Genomic DNA, 14,092 nt, shown 5'->3' with positions numbered 1-14,092 from the left:
CCGCGGAAGGAGAGGAACAGGCACCTGCCCCAGCCGCGGAGGGTGGAGACCAAGTAGCACAGCCTACAGAAGGAGCCGACGACGGAGCAAAGCCCGAGAAGGGAGGCGAGAGCGCGGAAGAGGGAAGTGAAGGAGAGCAACAGTCTCAAGACGAAACAGCACCGGCAGGAGAGGACAAAGAAGCACAATCGTCTGAACAGGCTAGTGAAGACGCAGCTAACTCGCCAGGGGAAGAGGCTGCCGGAAAGGAAGAGGCGCCGGCACCTACTCCGGCCGCGGAAGGAGGAGAGCAAGTGGCGCAGCCTCCAGTAGGAGGCGAAGATGGGCCAGCGGACGTAAAGCCGGGGCAGGAAAAGGCGGAAGAAGGAAAAGAAGGCGACACTGTGAAAGGTGATGCTACGCCGCCAGAAGGAGACTCACAAACAGAAGCTGCCTCGGAATCGACTCCAGAAGACGGGACAGGCGACGAGACCAACCAGGAACAAACACCTCCATCTGAAGCGGAAGGACAGGCAGCCCGGCCTGAGGGGGCGGAAGGAAAAGAGCAAGAGAGCGAAGGCGCTGCGGGACAGGAAACTGGCGAAGTGAAGAACGAGCCATCGGAACCAGGGGAGACGGGGGCAACGCCGCTCAGCAAAGCTGGTACTGAAGAAAGCGAAGCTTCTTCAGCCGAAGAAGGCACGTCGGCTGAACCGTCGCCTGGAGCAGAGAAGGAAGAGAGCGTGAATGAGGAAGCGAACCAGGAAGAGCCCTCACCCGCAGCTACCTCGGGACAGGAAGGCGGAAAAGAGTCACAGCCCTCTTCGGCGGAGGAGGGTGAAACAGCCCAGGCAGAATCCTCTAATGAGGAGGAAACGGGTGAAAGTCAATCCACGCCAGCTGCCAAAGAGTCCGCTCCAACACCTCCGGAGGGTGTTCCGCCAATTTCCGAAGCCGACGGGGGACGAGTACAAAGCATAAGAAAGCATGATTTCGAGGAGACCTCTGGAGAGAAGCCCGCGGCAGGAGAAAGAGCAGCCGGTCTAGCGAGTACATCAGAGGTGGAGGCGGCGGTGTGCTACGTACCTAAGCACCAGGCGGTAGTAAGGAGAGCGGAAGAAATTCTCGGCACATCAGAACGGAACGGTAGGTTAGGTTCGGTACAGGCAGTCTACTCGCTGGCGGGGCCGCTCGCTGCCCCCAGTCCATACTTTGCAGGTGTCAGTTACAGTCTAGGGCTGTCATAGAGCACAGGGGTAAAGAAGTTGTCCCTTTCTTGAGTGTCCCCAATGTCTAATGAGTAGCGTCGGAAGTCGCTCCAACTGGGATCTCGCGGGAAAGGAGTACCCGCGGTGCCGACATGTCTGCATATGTGGAAGTAGCTGAGGCCGAAGTGTAACGCCATCTCGCCCAAACGCGAAGAGCGAGGTTACCACAAAGCACCACAGCTTCTGTTCACACAAATCCATAAGCGTACGCAGGGCTACAGCTGCATGAATCGTTGCAGGTGATACGCTCTAGAGCTTCCTGCCCGTGCATATATATCCACTTCGCCAGGATTCTGGTTTCTGTGCAAGTTTCCGAATTGACTCCGTATTTTCCAGAGAATTTCACGAAGACAGACCAAGCATTCTGTGACGAGCTATTCAAGCGAATCGACGGTCCGTACACTGTAGAGGACGTCTCCAGCATGCTACGAGCAGCCGACGTTGCTAACAACGTCAGCCGGAACTTTCGTTTTTGTCGGGCAGCCAAGGTACGATCAAGGCCCCTTTAGTATGCAGCAACTCTCTGTCGGCGGCGGAGCAGTATATAGTTGGAGGGAGATGAAGAGAGGTAGAACTGGGGAGAGAATCGGCAGGAGCTGCAAGGATGAGTACTTCTAGTGCTCAGAAGGGGGTGTCGGGACGATATGGGATGTCATGCTGTTTCGTCTGCGTGGGACGTGAATCATCGTGGTCCGCGTCTGTCGGAACGCGAATGCTACGGCAAATCGATCGAGCGGTGTCTGTGTGTTAGCAACAGGACCAGGTGATGCAGACACTCGCTGGTGGCGATACTTGCCGCTGTTCTGCTGTAGCCCACACCTGGCCTTAGCCTGGCCTTGCCTCTTCAGAGAGCTGGAGTCTTCCGCGAAGTACTGATTGCTCCTTGGAGTGGTACACGGAGGGTATCGGGTCTCATGATCTCTTTTTGTACATACAGAAGTGTGGTGGGCGTCTCGTAGGTTTTTTCATTGTCGTCTCTGGATGTGTGCGTGATGAAGAAGCTTGAGACAGTGCACTTGGTGACTGTCATGGCTACTGCATTGAGTGGCCTCGGTTCTGTTTTGTGTACTCGTACTGTACTAGCCAGTCAGCGAGATAACAATCATCAGTCAGCAGAACGCTGATAAGGTGCTGCTGAGCTCTGTATCTCACTTCATTGTCAATTTGTCTCGGCCTTCTTTTTCAGAACACCAGCCCTCCCCGCATCCGTGAAGGAGATTCAGTTCTGCACGCGGCCATAGCAGCGTCAAAGCCTCGCGTTGTGGAAGTGCTGCTTCAATATGGTGCTTTTCCAAACCTTGAAGCCCTGCCGCGGGACCCGACATCTAGAATGGTGCGGCTCAGCCACTCTAGGATTGTAAAGGAAGGCTCAATCGCTTGTTCACTTTATGCTGATCGCCAAGCTTCTTCCGCTCAAGACGTCATGTTCCGCCGGCTACGAAAGTGTCCGTGCTGTCACACGGACATAGTTGTGGAGAGCCGTCATTCTTCTTTGTCCGGACGGCTATAACTGCGTGGCAGATTCCTCTGTGTCCGCGTGTACGCATCAGCCTTCAAACACAGTTTAGTAGCGGAGTAGTTGGCACGACAAAGAATTATGTATTATCACCGAGATGCAGTGTTCACCTTCTTCCTGTGCGGCGTCCTCTTCAGCATGTAGGGATGAAGCCTCTGCATTATGCGGCGTACTACCAGACATGGGATAATCTTGAATCTCTTCAGCTTCTCTTCAAGTATGGCGCAGCGGTTGACGGGGCGGATGTGGGTGGGCGTACCCCACTCATGATAGCGGCTCGTTCTTTGAGGCCGCATGCCAAGCACGTGGTGAAGGTGCTCCTCGAGAATAAGGCGGATATTCATGCGCGAGACGCGGTACGCTGAAAATATACCGACGGTAGATATGCTCCTGCACGAAGCTGCGTCCGAACGAGATAGTGCAGACTAGATTCTGCGTCGCGTCGCCAGACTGGTGTCCGGCTGCTCCTCTGCGAGGGGGGGAGGACACGGAGGAAAGGAGAGCTCTTTCTATTCTAATGACGGATATCAGCCGTCCGAGCGTCCGTTGGCGGGGATCACTCCTACCGAACCTTTTTCCTCTCTTTTCTTCCATGCTTGCCCAGGCAGGCTTGCAGGTCTTACATCACGCTGCAGCTGCGAACGCAGCGAAAGTGGCGAAGCTTCTCATCAATCACGGAGCGGAGGTGATGTCTGGGGACATGCGCGGTAATACGCCGCTCCACTACGCCGCGGCTTTCAATGCTGCAGACACAATACGTGTCCTGTCTTCGTTGGGAGGAAAGGCGATCGATGTCAACAAACAGAATATAGTGAGCCGACCGTAGCTATTGGGCCCAAGTGTCTGTACTACGATTCCTTCCGTGCCTTCGACGCGACAGGTCACTCCGACCTTCGCTTGATGACGTGGAACTGTCGTCGCTTTGAGTGTCCTCGGCAGAAAACGAAGGCATCGTAAGATGTCACTCTCGACCAAAGGCACCTCAGTTGGCCTTGGACCATTCAAGTATGTGGCCGGACTGCACACGATCTCATCCCCTTACTGTTTCTACTGTGCTTGTAAAGTAGCTGGTATAGTTCTCTTTCCGAACGTGAGTCCCTTTTTTGCCTCCACCATCTATGTATTCGGCAGATGTTGCCGGGACAGCGAAAACGTCTTTCCACTCAAGGCTCGAAATAGGCCATTCTGTCATTATGTGCTTTCGGAATCAGAACGGGAAAGCCCCGATTCATCTCGCCGCGGCCCCGTCCTCTTACGATGCTGTGCGGGCTGAACATGTCCCGGCCATTGCTCTGGCGGCTCTTCTAGAGATTCACGCAAATCCCGTCGCTCGCGACGCCCATGGAAACACACCCCTGATGGATGCTGTGCTCGGCGGTTACTTCGAAGTTGTAAAACGTCTTCTGCAGATTGCCCACGTCCCTGCAAACGACAAAAACAAGGTACGTCTCGTGACGTAGCTGTTGTAAGCCGAGCAGACTGTCTCGTGTATTGGATTTTTGTCTTGTTCATGAGAGTCAGTGAATTCGGCTTCCCCCAGATCGCCGGTGGTCTTCCTATATTTGCGGTCGCAAGGTAGGGAGTGATGCCACAGACCCTGCGATAGACCGGCTGAACAATCATTGATACCTGTGCTTTACACCCATGTCTTTACCCTGGAGTCTTCCATCGTTGTGTTGCAGGATAGCATGACGGCCCTCGACCTCGCTCGGAAGTCGAACAAAAGCCCCGCTCTCATTGAGTTCTTGGCCGCGGTCGCGGGAAACACAAGTACGTTGCACATTCCACACGTTCGGCCACTCCAGACAGCCGGCGAATGTAGTATTACGGCTATGCCTGCGACCTCCAGATGTACAAAAATGAATCTTTTCGCAAGGAAAGGAATAGTTGCTGATGTGTAAGCGTTTCTCTAGCAGGATGGTGTAGCTTTACCTTTATTTCGACGTCGCGCTTGCTTAGACAGTCTCGAAAGGCGGATTATGTTAGGCTAGCAGTGTACCCGCCTGGCACTCCGCGTCTAGGGAAACCCCCTTAGTCGACGCTTTAAGTCAGTCTTAAACATTCGGCTGCCTACGCCTGAACGTGGGATGGGGACGTCTTGGGGGCCTGCCGGTTAGCTGCAACTTCTACTCACCAGTTTTCTGGGTGTGTGGAAGTCCCAGAATCTGGAATACTCAGCATCGCCGAGTGTCGGATTCTATCTTGTTGTTCACGCGACCGCACAACTTCCTCGGCACTCCTAACGCTGAACATCTCAGAGGTGTACCTTACTCAGTCTGTCTATGGCGGTCTGCAAGGACCGCCACACACGCTTGATCCGGTGAAAAGTTATGTTGTACAGTTATGTTTTCCTCTTGAGGTTGAAGGGAGTACACCTTCTGGGCGCCTCTTTCCCTGCCTCGTTGCAGCCGCTGTGCCGGCCACGACAGAATGCCGGAGATTACGAAATCCTCGCTCGGGTGTAGCCGTAGTGATCTGCACGAGCCATTACCTCCCTGCAGATTCGTTCCGAGACACCAGAGCTCGCAAGCTTTAAAGAGCGTTAGATACAACTCCCTTGCTTCTCTTTTTCCTGTGGTCTTTGCAGCCTGCCCGTTCATCCCTCGAGTGGAGCACGCGACCCGTACGGTCTCCGACACTCAGTTGGGCTCCTTGCTTCGAATAGTGAGTTGCTTACACATCAGGTGGTGTTTAGCGTCAGGCTCTGCAACGTTGTCGCAGTGACGCAGTTCGGATCACACGCGCTCTTTCCGGGAACTAAGAGACGTGTCATTTACTTGTGTATTGCGACTCGTGGTCTGCCTGTCCGTGGTTATCCGCATCTGTCGTTTTGCTTTTCGTACATGTGAAAGCACTCGCAGGGTGCGCCCTCGGATACAGCGTCTGTGGGAATGCAGTTCTGAACACTCCCGCAGTACCAAACTTCCACAGGTGTAACAGGAGCCCAGTAGGGAAATCCGCGTGCGCTTCGCTCGGTCTAATTCGATTGTCCCATCTGCTTGTTCCTTTCTCTTCAACCCTCAGGGAGACACCGTAACCTACACCTGCCACCACGGCTACACAATGCTCGGGTCAGAGACAATAACATGTATGGCGCGAGACGGGTCTACGGAGTTCGTGCCTGAACCGCCTATCTGTTCTCCCATTAAGCAGGGATCGGCTATGTCACCAATTGCACGCAAGGGGTGGGCCTCGTGGGTGTCTGCGCTTGTGATCGGTACTTTGTGTTTGTCTCTTTTTTGAATGGTGTTTAGTTCCCAAACCAAACTATCGTTTTTTGTTTCTCGTTGGACTTTCCGCTAAAGCACCCAACTTCAGATGAGATAGACGGACGACACGCCAGTCACGATGCACAGGCGTATGCAGTTTAACGTGGAGCAGCAATTTGACACGCACAAAGACGCTACAATCCTGTTGTCATCCGCGGACTGGTTCCTACGACCGGACAGTCTAGACGACCCGGTAGGGAGGGCGTTGCCAGGCAGAGTGTGAAGTCGAATGCAAACACGTACGAACACGCTATATGTAGTGTTGTGGCGACTCCCTTACAGCTTTATTCCATCGTTTTCCCGTGACGTGATCCGGGCAAAATTCCAGACTGGACATACTGGGTTCCTTCCACGGGAAAGTCACGGCAGAACACTTATGTCCTACAGGAATCTGCTCTGCAGCAAGCAGTTTGCCTTCTCCGGCCGGGTAGCTGCTCTCTTCACTTGGGCGAGTCGCGCACGCAAACGTTTCCTGGTGGGAGGGCTCAGCTGAGGGGGTTGCCCAGTCGTGTACATCCCTCCTTGCTAAGAATGTCCTGGTTCTCTCAGCGGGCAGTAACTGACAAGTAGGATGGCTTTCGTTCTGAAGATGCCAACGGCTCAGGTGTACGTACACCCGATTGAGTTCCAGCTGGCTGTGCTTGGGTCGAGTATACTACCCGTCTACCGGAAAAGACGAATAGACCAGCTCTCCGAGGCCGAGTACACACCGGTAGATGACGGTGTGCACCCTGCCTTGGAGATCTGGGATATTCTTTCGCTTTAACACGGGAGCTAAGCGCGTGAGACAGAGTGCCTCTCTCTTCCGACCTCAAGCGCTAAGCAACACTCGTATCGAACCTTACGTGATGATCGCCACAACAGCCACTGGGCGTTCTCTACATACTGTTGTAACCTGTTCTTCCCACAATGTTTCTCTCAATCAGGCCCAGCTCTTCATCGGGCAATTCCGAAAACAATGCGTGGCCAAGCATTGAGTTCTGTCGAACCTTGTTACCGTACGTGTTCGCATAACCCTCGTCTGTAGATTCCGTATCGCTCGGAAGAACTGACCTCTGCATGGATTAGCACGTGAGACAGGCGTCTCCGGATCCGCTCCGAACTCCGAGGGTTACTGCAGCGCCTTATACTCAGTTCTGCGCGAAAGCAGAGAGCTCGGTTAGATTAATGCTCACTTGCTTGTATGAGAACTCACAGATCCACGACTTTATTCCAAGAGTAGGTCTGTTGTAGCTGCCCATTGCAGCTTAGGAGCATTCGAGCCCAAAATCCGGGTGCAGCTTGGGTGACGGTGCCGCCGAAGGAGACGGCACAGAAGGCCCTCAGTTCCGCCGGAGTCAAAAAACCGAGTTTGCTTGCATCTCCCCAGGTTCTACGAATTGTGTGAAAGGGAGATACAATTCCCTGACAAAAGTGGCACTGTTTCAGAACTTACAAAGTGTTGTGCAGCTGTGTTCCTTGGCTGCAGATTCTGACCAGCAGCACAGCGTTCATGGGTACAGCTTGTATCGCAGGTCGGGTGATTTTCCCGTAGTTTCCGCTATCATGGGAGCAATCCAACTGCGTGTGTTTCTACTGTACTGCTGATTTCGCACCAGCGAACTTTTCTCTTACAAACATCTTTCCAGTTTGCATTCGTGGTTGCTTCGGAAAAACGAAGTTTGACACCGAGCGGTGTGTCTGGACTTTTCTGCGCTCCTATTGAGTAGGAACCTTTGTGGATCGACAGGAGAGAACGATCTGTTCACCGCAGTGGCTCTCGCAAAGCGGAACGGTTTTTTCTTCTCTCCTTTTTCTCATCCTCTCCGATGTGTTGTTTTTCCGCAAGCTCTTCTGTGACCAAGCTTCTTCGGCCTGCCTTCTCTTCTTTGTAACTCTTTATGGGTCTCAGCCTCAGTGCTGCCCAGCTGACTTCAGAAATTGGCATAGCCTTAAACGGACGGGAGGAAGTGCCGAGTGGGCGTCTCTGTCTCCTTCTTTCGTTCTTAATCAGCTTTTTTACGCTCCTAGGAGAGTCCTGCATCAGGCAGCCGCTAGTCGGTTGTGTGGCACTGCCCTACTTTCTCGCTTGTTTCTTTGCCCCGGATCCGTCTTCCCGTATCTGTCCGAGTTCCCCGTACTCCTCCACAGTCTACGCTTTTCCCCCTTTTTTTCGGCTGTGATTGAGTCTGCGGAAGGAATGGAATGCTTTTTTTGAGCTCACTCGCTCCAGCACGCATTGGACCTGGCCAGTTCTTGAGAAAAGTCGCCTTCCCTGGTGAGCGACGCCTGGAGCTCCTTATTCTGTCGGTGCGCATTCAGTAGTTATATCCATTTCTGGTAGCTCGCTTCTCTCTTGCCTATCTTTTTGATGAGCTGCGTGTGGATTCGGGGTTCTTTGTCTCTTTAGTTCCAGCTCTTCATCTCTCCTAATGTCAACCAGTGGGTGACGGACTTCGGTTTTTTTGTGCGGTCTGGGTTCGGTTGACAGAAGGTTTAGAGGTGATGGGCAAGAAGGGCACACGAAGATTTGACTCTACGGCGTGTGCGCTTAGGTGGTCAGCTTGCAGCGGAAAGCTGACTGGATACCCACTTTGTCCCGTCACCGGGTAAGATTCATTTGCGTGGCGCCGCGAACGCTTCTTTTCTGGGAGGAAGCAGTTCTTGTTTCTGTTTTGGTCTTCTCGGAGGGAACAAGGTGACACTTCCAGTCGGGTCGTGTAACGTTTCCCCTTCTTGATCTTACCAGCCTCGCGCGTCCAGGGCAGGGCTCGGGAGGTTGGGACACGGGATCAGTCCTGAAAAGCAGGAGTTTCTCAGATCGTCTCCACATCCTCTTCGGGTGATTTTCAGTTCCTACGTGCCACACATTTGTACCCGGTTACCGTTGTGTCTTTTCCTATTGACTTCGTGAGTTCTGGCTTTTGTTCACATGATTCTCTTCTTTGTTTGTAGGACGGTCTCTGGCAATCATCTGTTTCTTGTGTTGTAAACCACAACAACTTGTGGCTTCCTCGTGAGCAAATCCACCGTCTCGCGGAGCATTCTTAGCAGTCTGCACGTTGGATGCCCCCGTGCTTCTCTTCTCCACATCTAGGACTTTTTTTCTTCGTCTGTTTTTTCGTTTGATGGCTTTTCCTCTGTAAGTCTTCCCTTGAGGCGAGTGTCCAGAAGGTGTTTTGTCGAGTCTCCTTCACAAAGGTCACGAGAGCGTTCAGGCTCTCGTGCGGGTACGCCTACACACACAGCAATATCTACGTGCGGAAATCTGTTTTGGCCGTGGTTCTGAACTCCGGTTCATCGTGAAGGCCGAAAGAACCGACTCCGTCTCAGTTCCCATTTCTTTCCTGTTCATGCCACTACGGCCTTTTCACAAGTTAGCTCCCCTTGCCCCCCCCGTCCCCTCTTTCGGCACGCTGGTGTTGCGCTCCGTGCTGAAGCGATCGCCTTCTCTGTTCTCTTCCTGTTCCCGAGGGGTATGACCACGGAATCCACGGCTTCTTCGCTTCTGTACATCCCTCCTTTGTCTCGATATCCGGGAAGGCGCTCCCCAGTTTTGAGTGTGCTTTTTCCGTTAGCTTTGTTGCTCCGAGGAGGAACGTCCGAATACATTGTAATGAGAAAGACTGGCGTTCTTAAGCACCTTCAGTCGTTTCTACGTGCCGAGTCATCAGCTTCTCGTTTCACTCTTGATGAGGGTACATGCTACTGCGCCTTGTCGCGGAGCTTGCATTTCTTATTTTCATTCGGGGCCACACCGTGTGAATCCGTTATCCGTGGGTAGTAGTGTATTTGTCTAAATGTGTACATGCTGCCCCTCGTTTCACTCTGGTGCCTCGTTCTGTGTTCTGCAAGTTGCTGCGTTTCATACAGGAGGGTGGCTCTGTAGTGGACGACCCGTCAGTCGCTTTCTTTTTTTTGGCAGAGTCGTGCACTTCTGAGAGAGCATTTCAGGGTTGCGAAGATCGAGTGTTTTCGGAAGACACTTCTCTTTGGTCGTGACATTGAGGGATGATATCTAGGTTGTTGGTAGGTCGGGAATGGCTCAAGTGATGAAGTGACGCACAGTACAGTCTGTCTATCTCGTCCTGTTGTCCCTTTCTTCCGTTCGGAAATGAAGAATCAGCGAGGCGCGTAGGCACTTTGGACGAGGGCGAGTAGTGAGTGAGGAGAGGAGTTTCTTTTTCTGGCAAGGTATTGTTGTGATTTGTGGTCATACCGAGTCGTGTGCGTCATATGCCGGAAAGAAAGAGTTCAAGTTCACCACCATCATCATGTTCGAGGGTGGGGTGGAATGCACTGCACCACTGCAAAGGCTGTTTCTAACAAGAACCGAGAGTGTTTCCGTTTGCTTTCACTCAATAGATGAGGAAACAGAAGGGAAGAATCGGAACTATATCAAACATTATATTAAGAGTTGGGGGACGGTAAATAGGAGACGAGGCTGTCGTCGGCGTCTGCGGGGAGGAAGAATAGATGAACGAGATTTTGCCCTGTTTGTACTTGGGCGGGCTAATAGACGCCGAGAACGTCGCCGCGGTGGAGGCAGCCGGCATTCGCGCGATCGTTACTTGTTGCACATACCAGGAATGTCCCAAGTACATGGAGAAGCCTCAGTTTGATTACCTCCGCGTCGATGTTGAGGATACGAGTCGCGAGCCTCTTCACCTCTACTTTCAGGAAGCCGGCCAGTTCATTGATCGCTATGTCTCCCGTCAGCAGCCAGTCCTTGTACACTGCAAGTGAGTTTATCTACTTGCTTTTAGTGTAGAGCAACGGAGGAGACTCCTATTTGTACAGAGATTTCCGCTGTATACGGTCTCTCCATCGTGTGTCGCTGTTCAGTTCCTGTTTCTGCGAAGGAGGGGAGACCTTAGGAGCGCAGTTCGACATTTTCTTATCCCCTGTATGCAGGTTGGGCAATTTCAGTTGTTCTGGGTGTAAGTTTCAGAAGTTACACCTGTGTGTACGGTGCCAGCGCAAGGGTATCGAAGAGTTGTAGAAGGAGCCTTTGTGCTTTCTATTTTCGAAGAGAGAACGTTGCTCGGATGCGTAGTGGGTCTTCTTTCTCTCATCTGTGGGGGTGTGGTTTCTTAGCTGCAGTCAGCGACTGAGATGGGGTATGCGGATCACGTGGCTGACGATGCACGTGGCCTTCTTACGGCTTCTGTTCGTGTTTGCGTACACATAGCCTCAAGTTCCTACCGCATGCACATCAGGCGCCCTCGCAGTCTCCCGGCCAGTCGCAGGTCTGTGTGGATGCGACCCGTGCTTTGCGTGAAAGGAGTCTTTTTCTGTGTGTGCATCTGTGCGTTACGTTCCGTGTCTGGCAGCGCTGCCATCTTGCGTATATGGTGCGGAGTCGTGTGGGGGTATATCTTTGTGTGGTGTGATGCACTGTGTGTCTTTCTTCGTTTAGGGCCGGTGTCTCCCGATCGGCGTCTATCGTTTTGTCGTACCTCATGGGCTGCAAGGTACGGTACCATCAGGGCAACTGTACGCGACCACTGAAAGTCAATCCGTCGCGTCCCGTCACTCCGTGGTGCCTACCTAGGGCTCACTCAACTGCTCCCCTAGACCACTATGGCTTTGCTCGGCACTGTAGAGGAAAAGACGATCGGCGGCTTCTCTCACGGTTCCAACCTTTTATCTGGATGTGTTACCGTATGGTTACATGGCGTATTGTCTGGATAGCGTGACGTTGTTCAGGTCGATTGCCGTCTAGTGCAGTGTGGTCTCCCGGGTCTGAGACGTCTTTCGTGTCATGAAGAAGCACAACTGAAATAGACTAGACGTGCTCGTACGCACTGCGTTCTTGTGGCTCGCTTGTATTTTGCATGCTGCATATTCTCGATTTGCTTTGCGTCGTCCGTCAGCTGGGAGCTCTGGAATCGTGTTTCTCTGTCTGTGCACGGATGGCGCTTCAGTTTTGTGGGTTGGTTGTTTTTTCAGAAGTTTCCGCTGCAAGAAGCTTTCTTCCATGTGCTGACGAAGCGGTCGTGCATCTGCCCGAATATTGGCTTCATGGAGCAGCTGTGCGCGTACGAGCGCGAAGTACGCGACAACTGCACAGTGTGCATGTTCAAGTACACTGATTGGTACACAGCGGATTCTGCTTATCGTCCGGCAATTCCGGACTTAGAGCCATAGGCTCTCACGTTGTCAGGTGTTCTCTCTAGTCACCTCCTTCACTATAGGACGTCGCAGCGAGCGTCGTCACCGTATCCGATGGCAGAGTTCCTGTACGCATATGCTGAGGCCTCGGGTAAAGGGAGACGGAGCATGGCAGCGCCATGTCTGCAGCCTTGTGAGAAAGCCTGTCGCAGTTTGCTGTGATAAGTCGCATATCACGCACTTCCGCGGATGCTCGGTATTCACAGCGGAAAAAATTCATGTGGGAGGCAAGTGTCAGGAGCTTCCGGACATGTCAGCGTCTTGTTTGCGGCTGATCGTTCGGGTCCCGAGTGCCCTTTGCTGACCCCACAGAACTAAGGCAGTCCCAGGAAGCTTGGAGGATACTTGGAGGGGTTACGTATATACTGAAGCGGGGAAGGTCTGGTCTCGGAGTAACTGTGGATGAAGTGAAACAGACATCCGGTCTGTGGTGCGATAACCACAGGACTCGACGGGGCCCGCAGATGTCAACGTCTTTCCTTGTGTCGGACCGTCACCTGTCCCGTTGGCTCTCTTTCTAGCCTGCCTCTCTGAATGCGACGGCTTGCTTGTTGGCATGCGGTCTGTGGGGGCATGGTCTCAGGAACAGTAGTGTGTGGGTAGCTGTACCTGCACTTCGAAGGTTTTTTGAAAGATGCTTTGGGCCTGCAGTTACGCGGCAGACAGTTCTTCGTGCACATGCATGCTATTTCACATCTCTCTGTTGCTTCGCTGGGGTGGATGGACGGAGGCGTAGTATGGTTGTTTCTGTGCCAGTCAAGTTTTCCGGTGGTTTTCCAGTTGGGACCTTGTGCCTGCTTGGTGCAACCACGACGTGCGGGTTTTTTTCCATTCCATGCGAATGTGTCATACGTGCGTGTCCGCCGAGGGGCGATATCGCGCTCTAGAAGAATAAGAAGTGGGTTCGTATGGAGCGAGACACGTCGCTGTTTTTTTTTATATGGACATGGGACGGAAAACATGCAAGGCAAGGCAGATCTTAAGTGGAGTGAAAACTGAGAGTTCTTGTGCTTCTATGACACATGTGTGCCTCTGCTGTCGATAAATCGGATGCCTGAAGTAGTTTTTTTGGCTTCAGACCTGCACGCAAACCTGCATATGTCTCTGTATGCTTTTCGATATCTGGAACAGTTTCGGATTGCAGATATGCTTCGAATTTCACAAGGAAGGCCCAAAATGTAGTCAAACGTGGGGTCCCGTGTTGCAGCAGAAGCGAGCACATTATGGGTGTAGACAAACGGCCCGTTTGAGTGACCAACAACCCAGTCCTTCCAAAGCTGGTTTGTGTATCGTTTGCAGTTTCGATGAGAATTCGGGGCCTTGATAGTGCTACACGGCGTCCGTACATGAGAAATCAATCGTCATTGATCTTGCAGGCACTGTTGCTTTGTCAAAGGAGTTTAGCTCCATGTAAACCTTGGTCACAGAAGTCACATTAGCCTTGGCACCATTGTTAGTACGCAAAGATAGGACTGAACAGGACATGCCAGTTAGGGGCTGGTAGTCGTGAGCCGGCCGAACGAATACTGAAGAGAAAAGCTGGAGGAGGACCGAGCCACAACGTGGACGGTTGTACCGCATGGCGGTGCTGTGCACCTTGACCCGTCGGGCAGAGGAGCAAGCAACATTGTCCGACAGCCAACTACACGGCTAGAGTGAAGCTGCTGTCGCGTGTTAGGACTAGGCGCTCTTCTTTGTGTCCGCCACACTGTCCTGCTGAGAACCGCTTATCAAAAACTACGCACACTGCAGCAGTGAAGAAGTTTTGACGGGGGTTGAACGTCGCTGTCATCATCACGCATTGCTTGCTGTGTGACGCAATCGGACTGTTCCTGCGTCGCGGACCTCTTCGTGTCGAGTAAGAGGCAACACAGGTCAGACAACAACGATCCCTGCCCCCACCCCCC

At 52.8% G+C, this 14,092-nt stretch overlaps 2 protein-coding genes across 2 annotated transcripts; both read left to right on the top strand.

Annotated features, from left to right (window-relative positions):
* Positions 1-20: 20 nt before the first annotated feature.
* CSUI_007315 (rhoptry neck protein) lies at positions 21-6,098 on the top strand (the record flags this gene model as incomplete). The annotated part of the gene is made up of 9 exons (XM_068067461.1): positions 21-1,125; positions 1,584-1,735; positions 2,434-2,580; positions 2,901-3,119; positions 3,368-3,574; positions 3,975-4,205; positions 4,446-4,533; positions 5,351-5,427; positions 5,788-6,098. Coding segments are annotated over 9 exons (2,445 nt in total), but the record flags the coding sequence as incomplete, so codon positions are not given.
* A 1,118-nt stretch (positions 6,099-7,216) lies between these two features.
* Positions 7,217-13,164, top strand: CSUI_007314 (dual specificity protein phosphatase). The gene is made up of 4 exons (XM_068067460.1): positions 7,217-8,620; positions 8,967-10,753; positions 11,431-11,485; positions 11,964-13,164. Exons 2-4 carry the CDS (start codon positions 10,488-10,490, stop codon positions 12,159-12,161), a joined length of 519 nt encoding a protein of 172 aa, XP_067920566.1. The 5' UTR covers positions 7,217-8,620; positions 8,967-10,487; the 3' UTR covers positions 12,162-13,164.
* The last annotated feature ends 928 nt before the right edge of the window (positions 13,165-14,092 follow it).

The sequence above is a fragment of the Cystoisospora suis genome (genome assembly GCF_002600585.1).
Source record: "Cystoisospora suis strain Wien I chromosome Unknown contig_3838, whole genome shotgun sequence".
Taxonomy (NCBI): Eukaryota; Apicomplexa; class Conoidasida; order Eucoccidiorida; family Sarcocystidae; genus Cystoisospora; species Cystoisospora suis.
Note: the sequence above shows the minus strand (reverse complement) of the source record. Positions and strands in the feature narration are given on the sequence as shown.

Bases quoted from the DNA above. Each gene is read 5' to 3' on its own strand.
- CSUI_007314 (XM_068067460.1), top strand. From the start codon at position 10,488: ATGAACGAGATTTTGCCCTGTTTGTACTTGGGCGGGCTAATAGACGCC. The intron at 10,754-11,430 runs GTGAGTTTATCT...TTCTTCGTTTAG, and splicing joins CCAGTCCTTGTACACTGCAA to GGCCGGTGTCTCCCGATCGG. The intron at 11,486-11,963 runs GTACGGTACCAT...TTGTTTTTTCAG, and splicing joins CGTACCTCATGGGCTGCAAG to AAGTTTCCGCTGCAAGAAGC.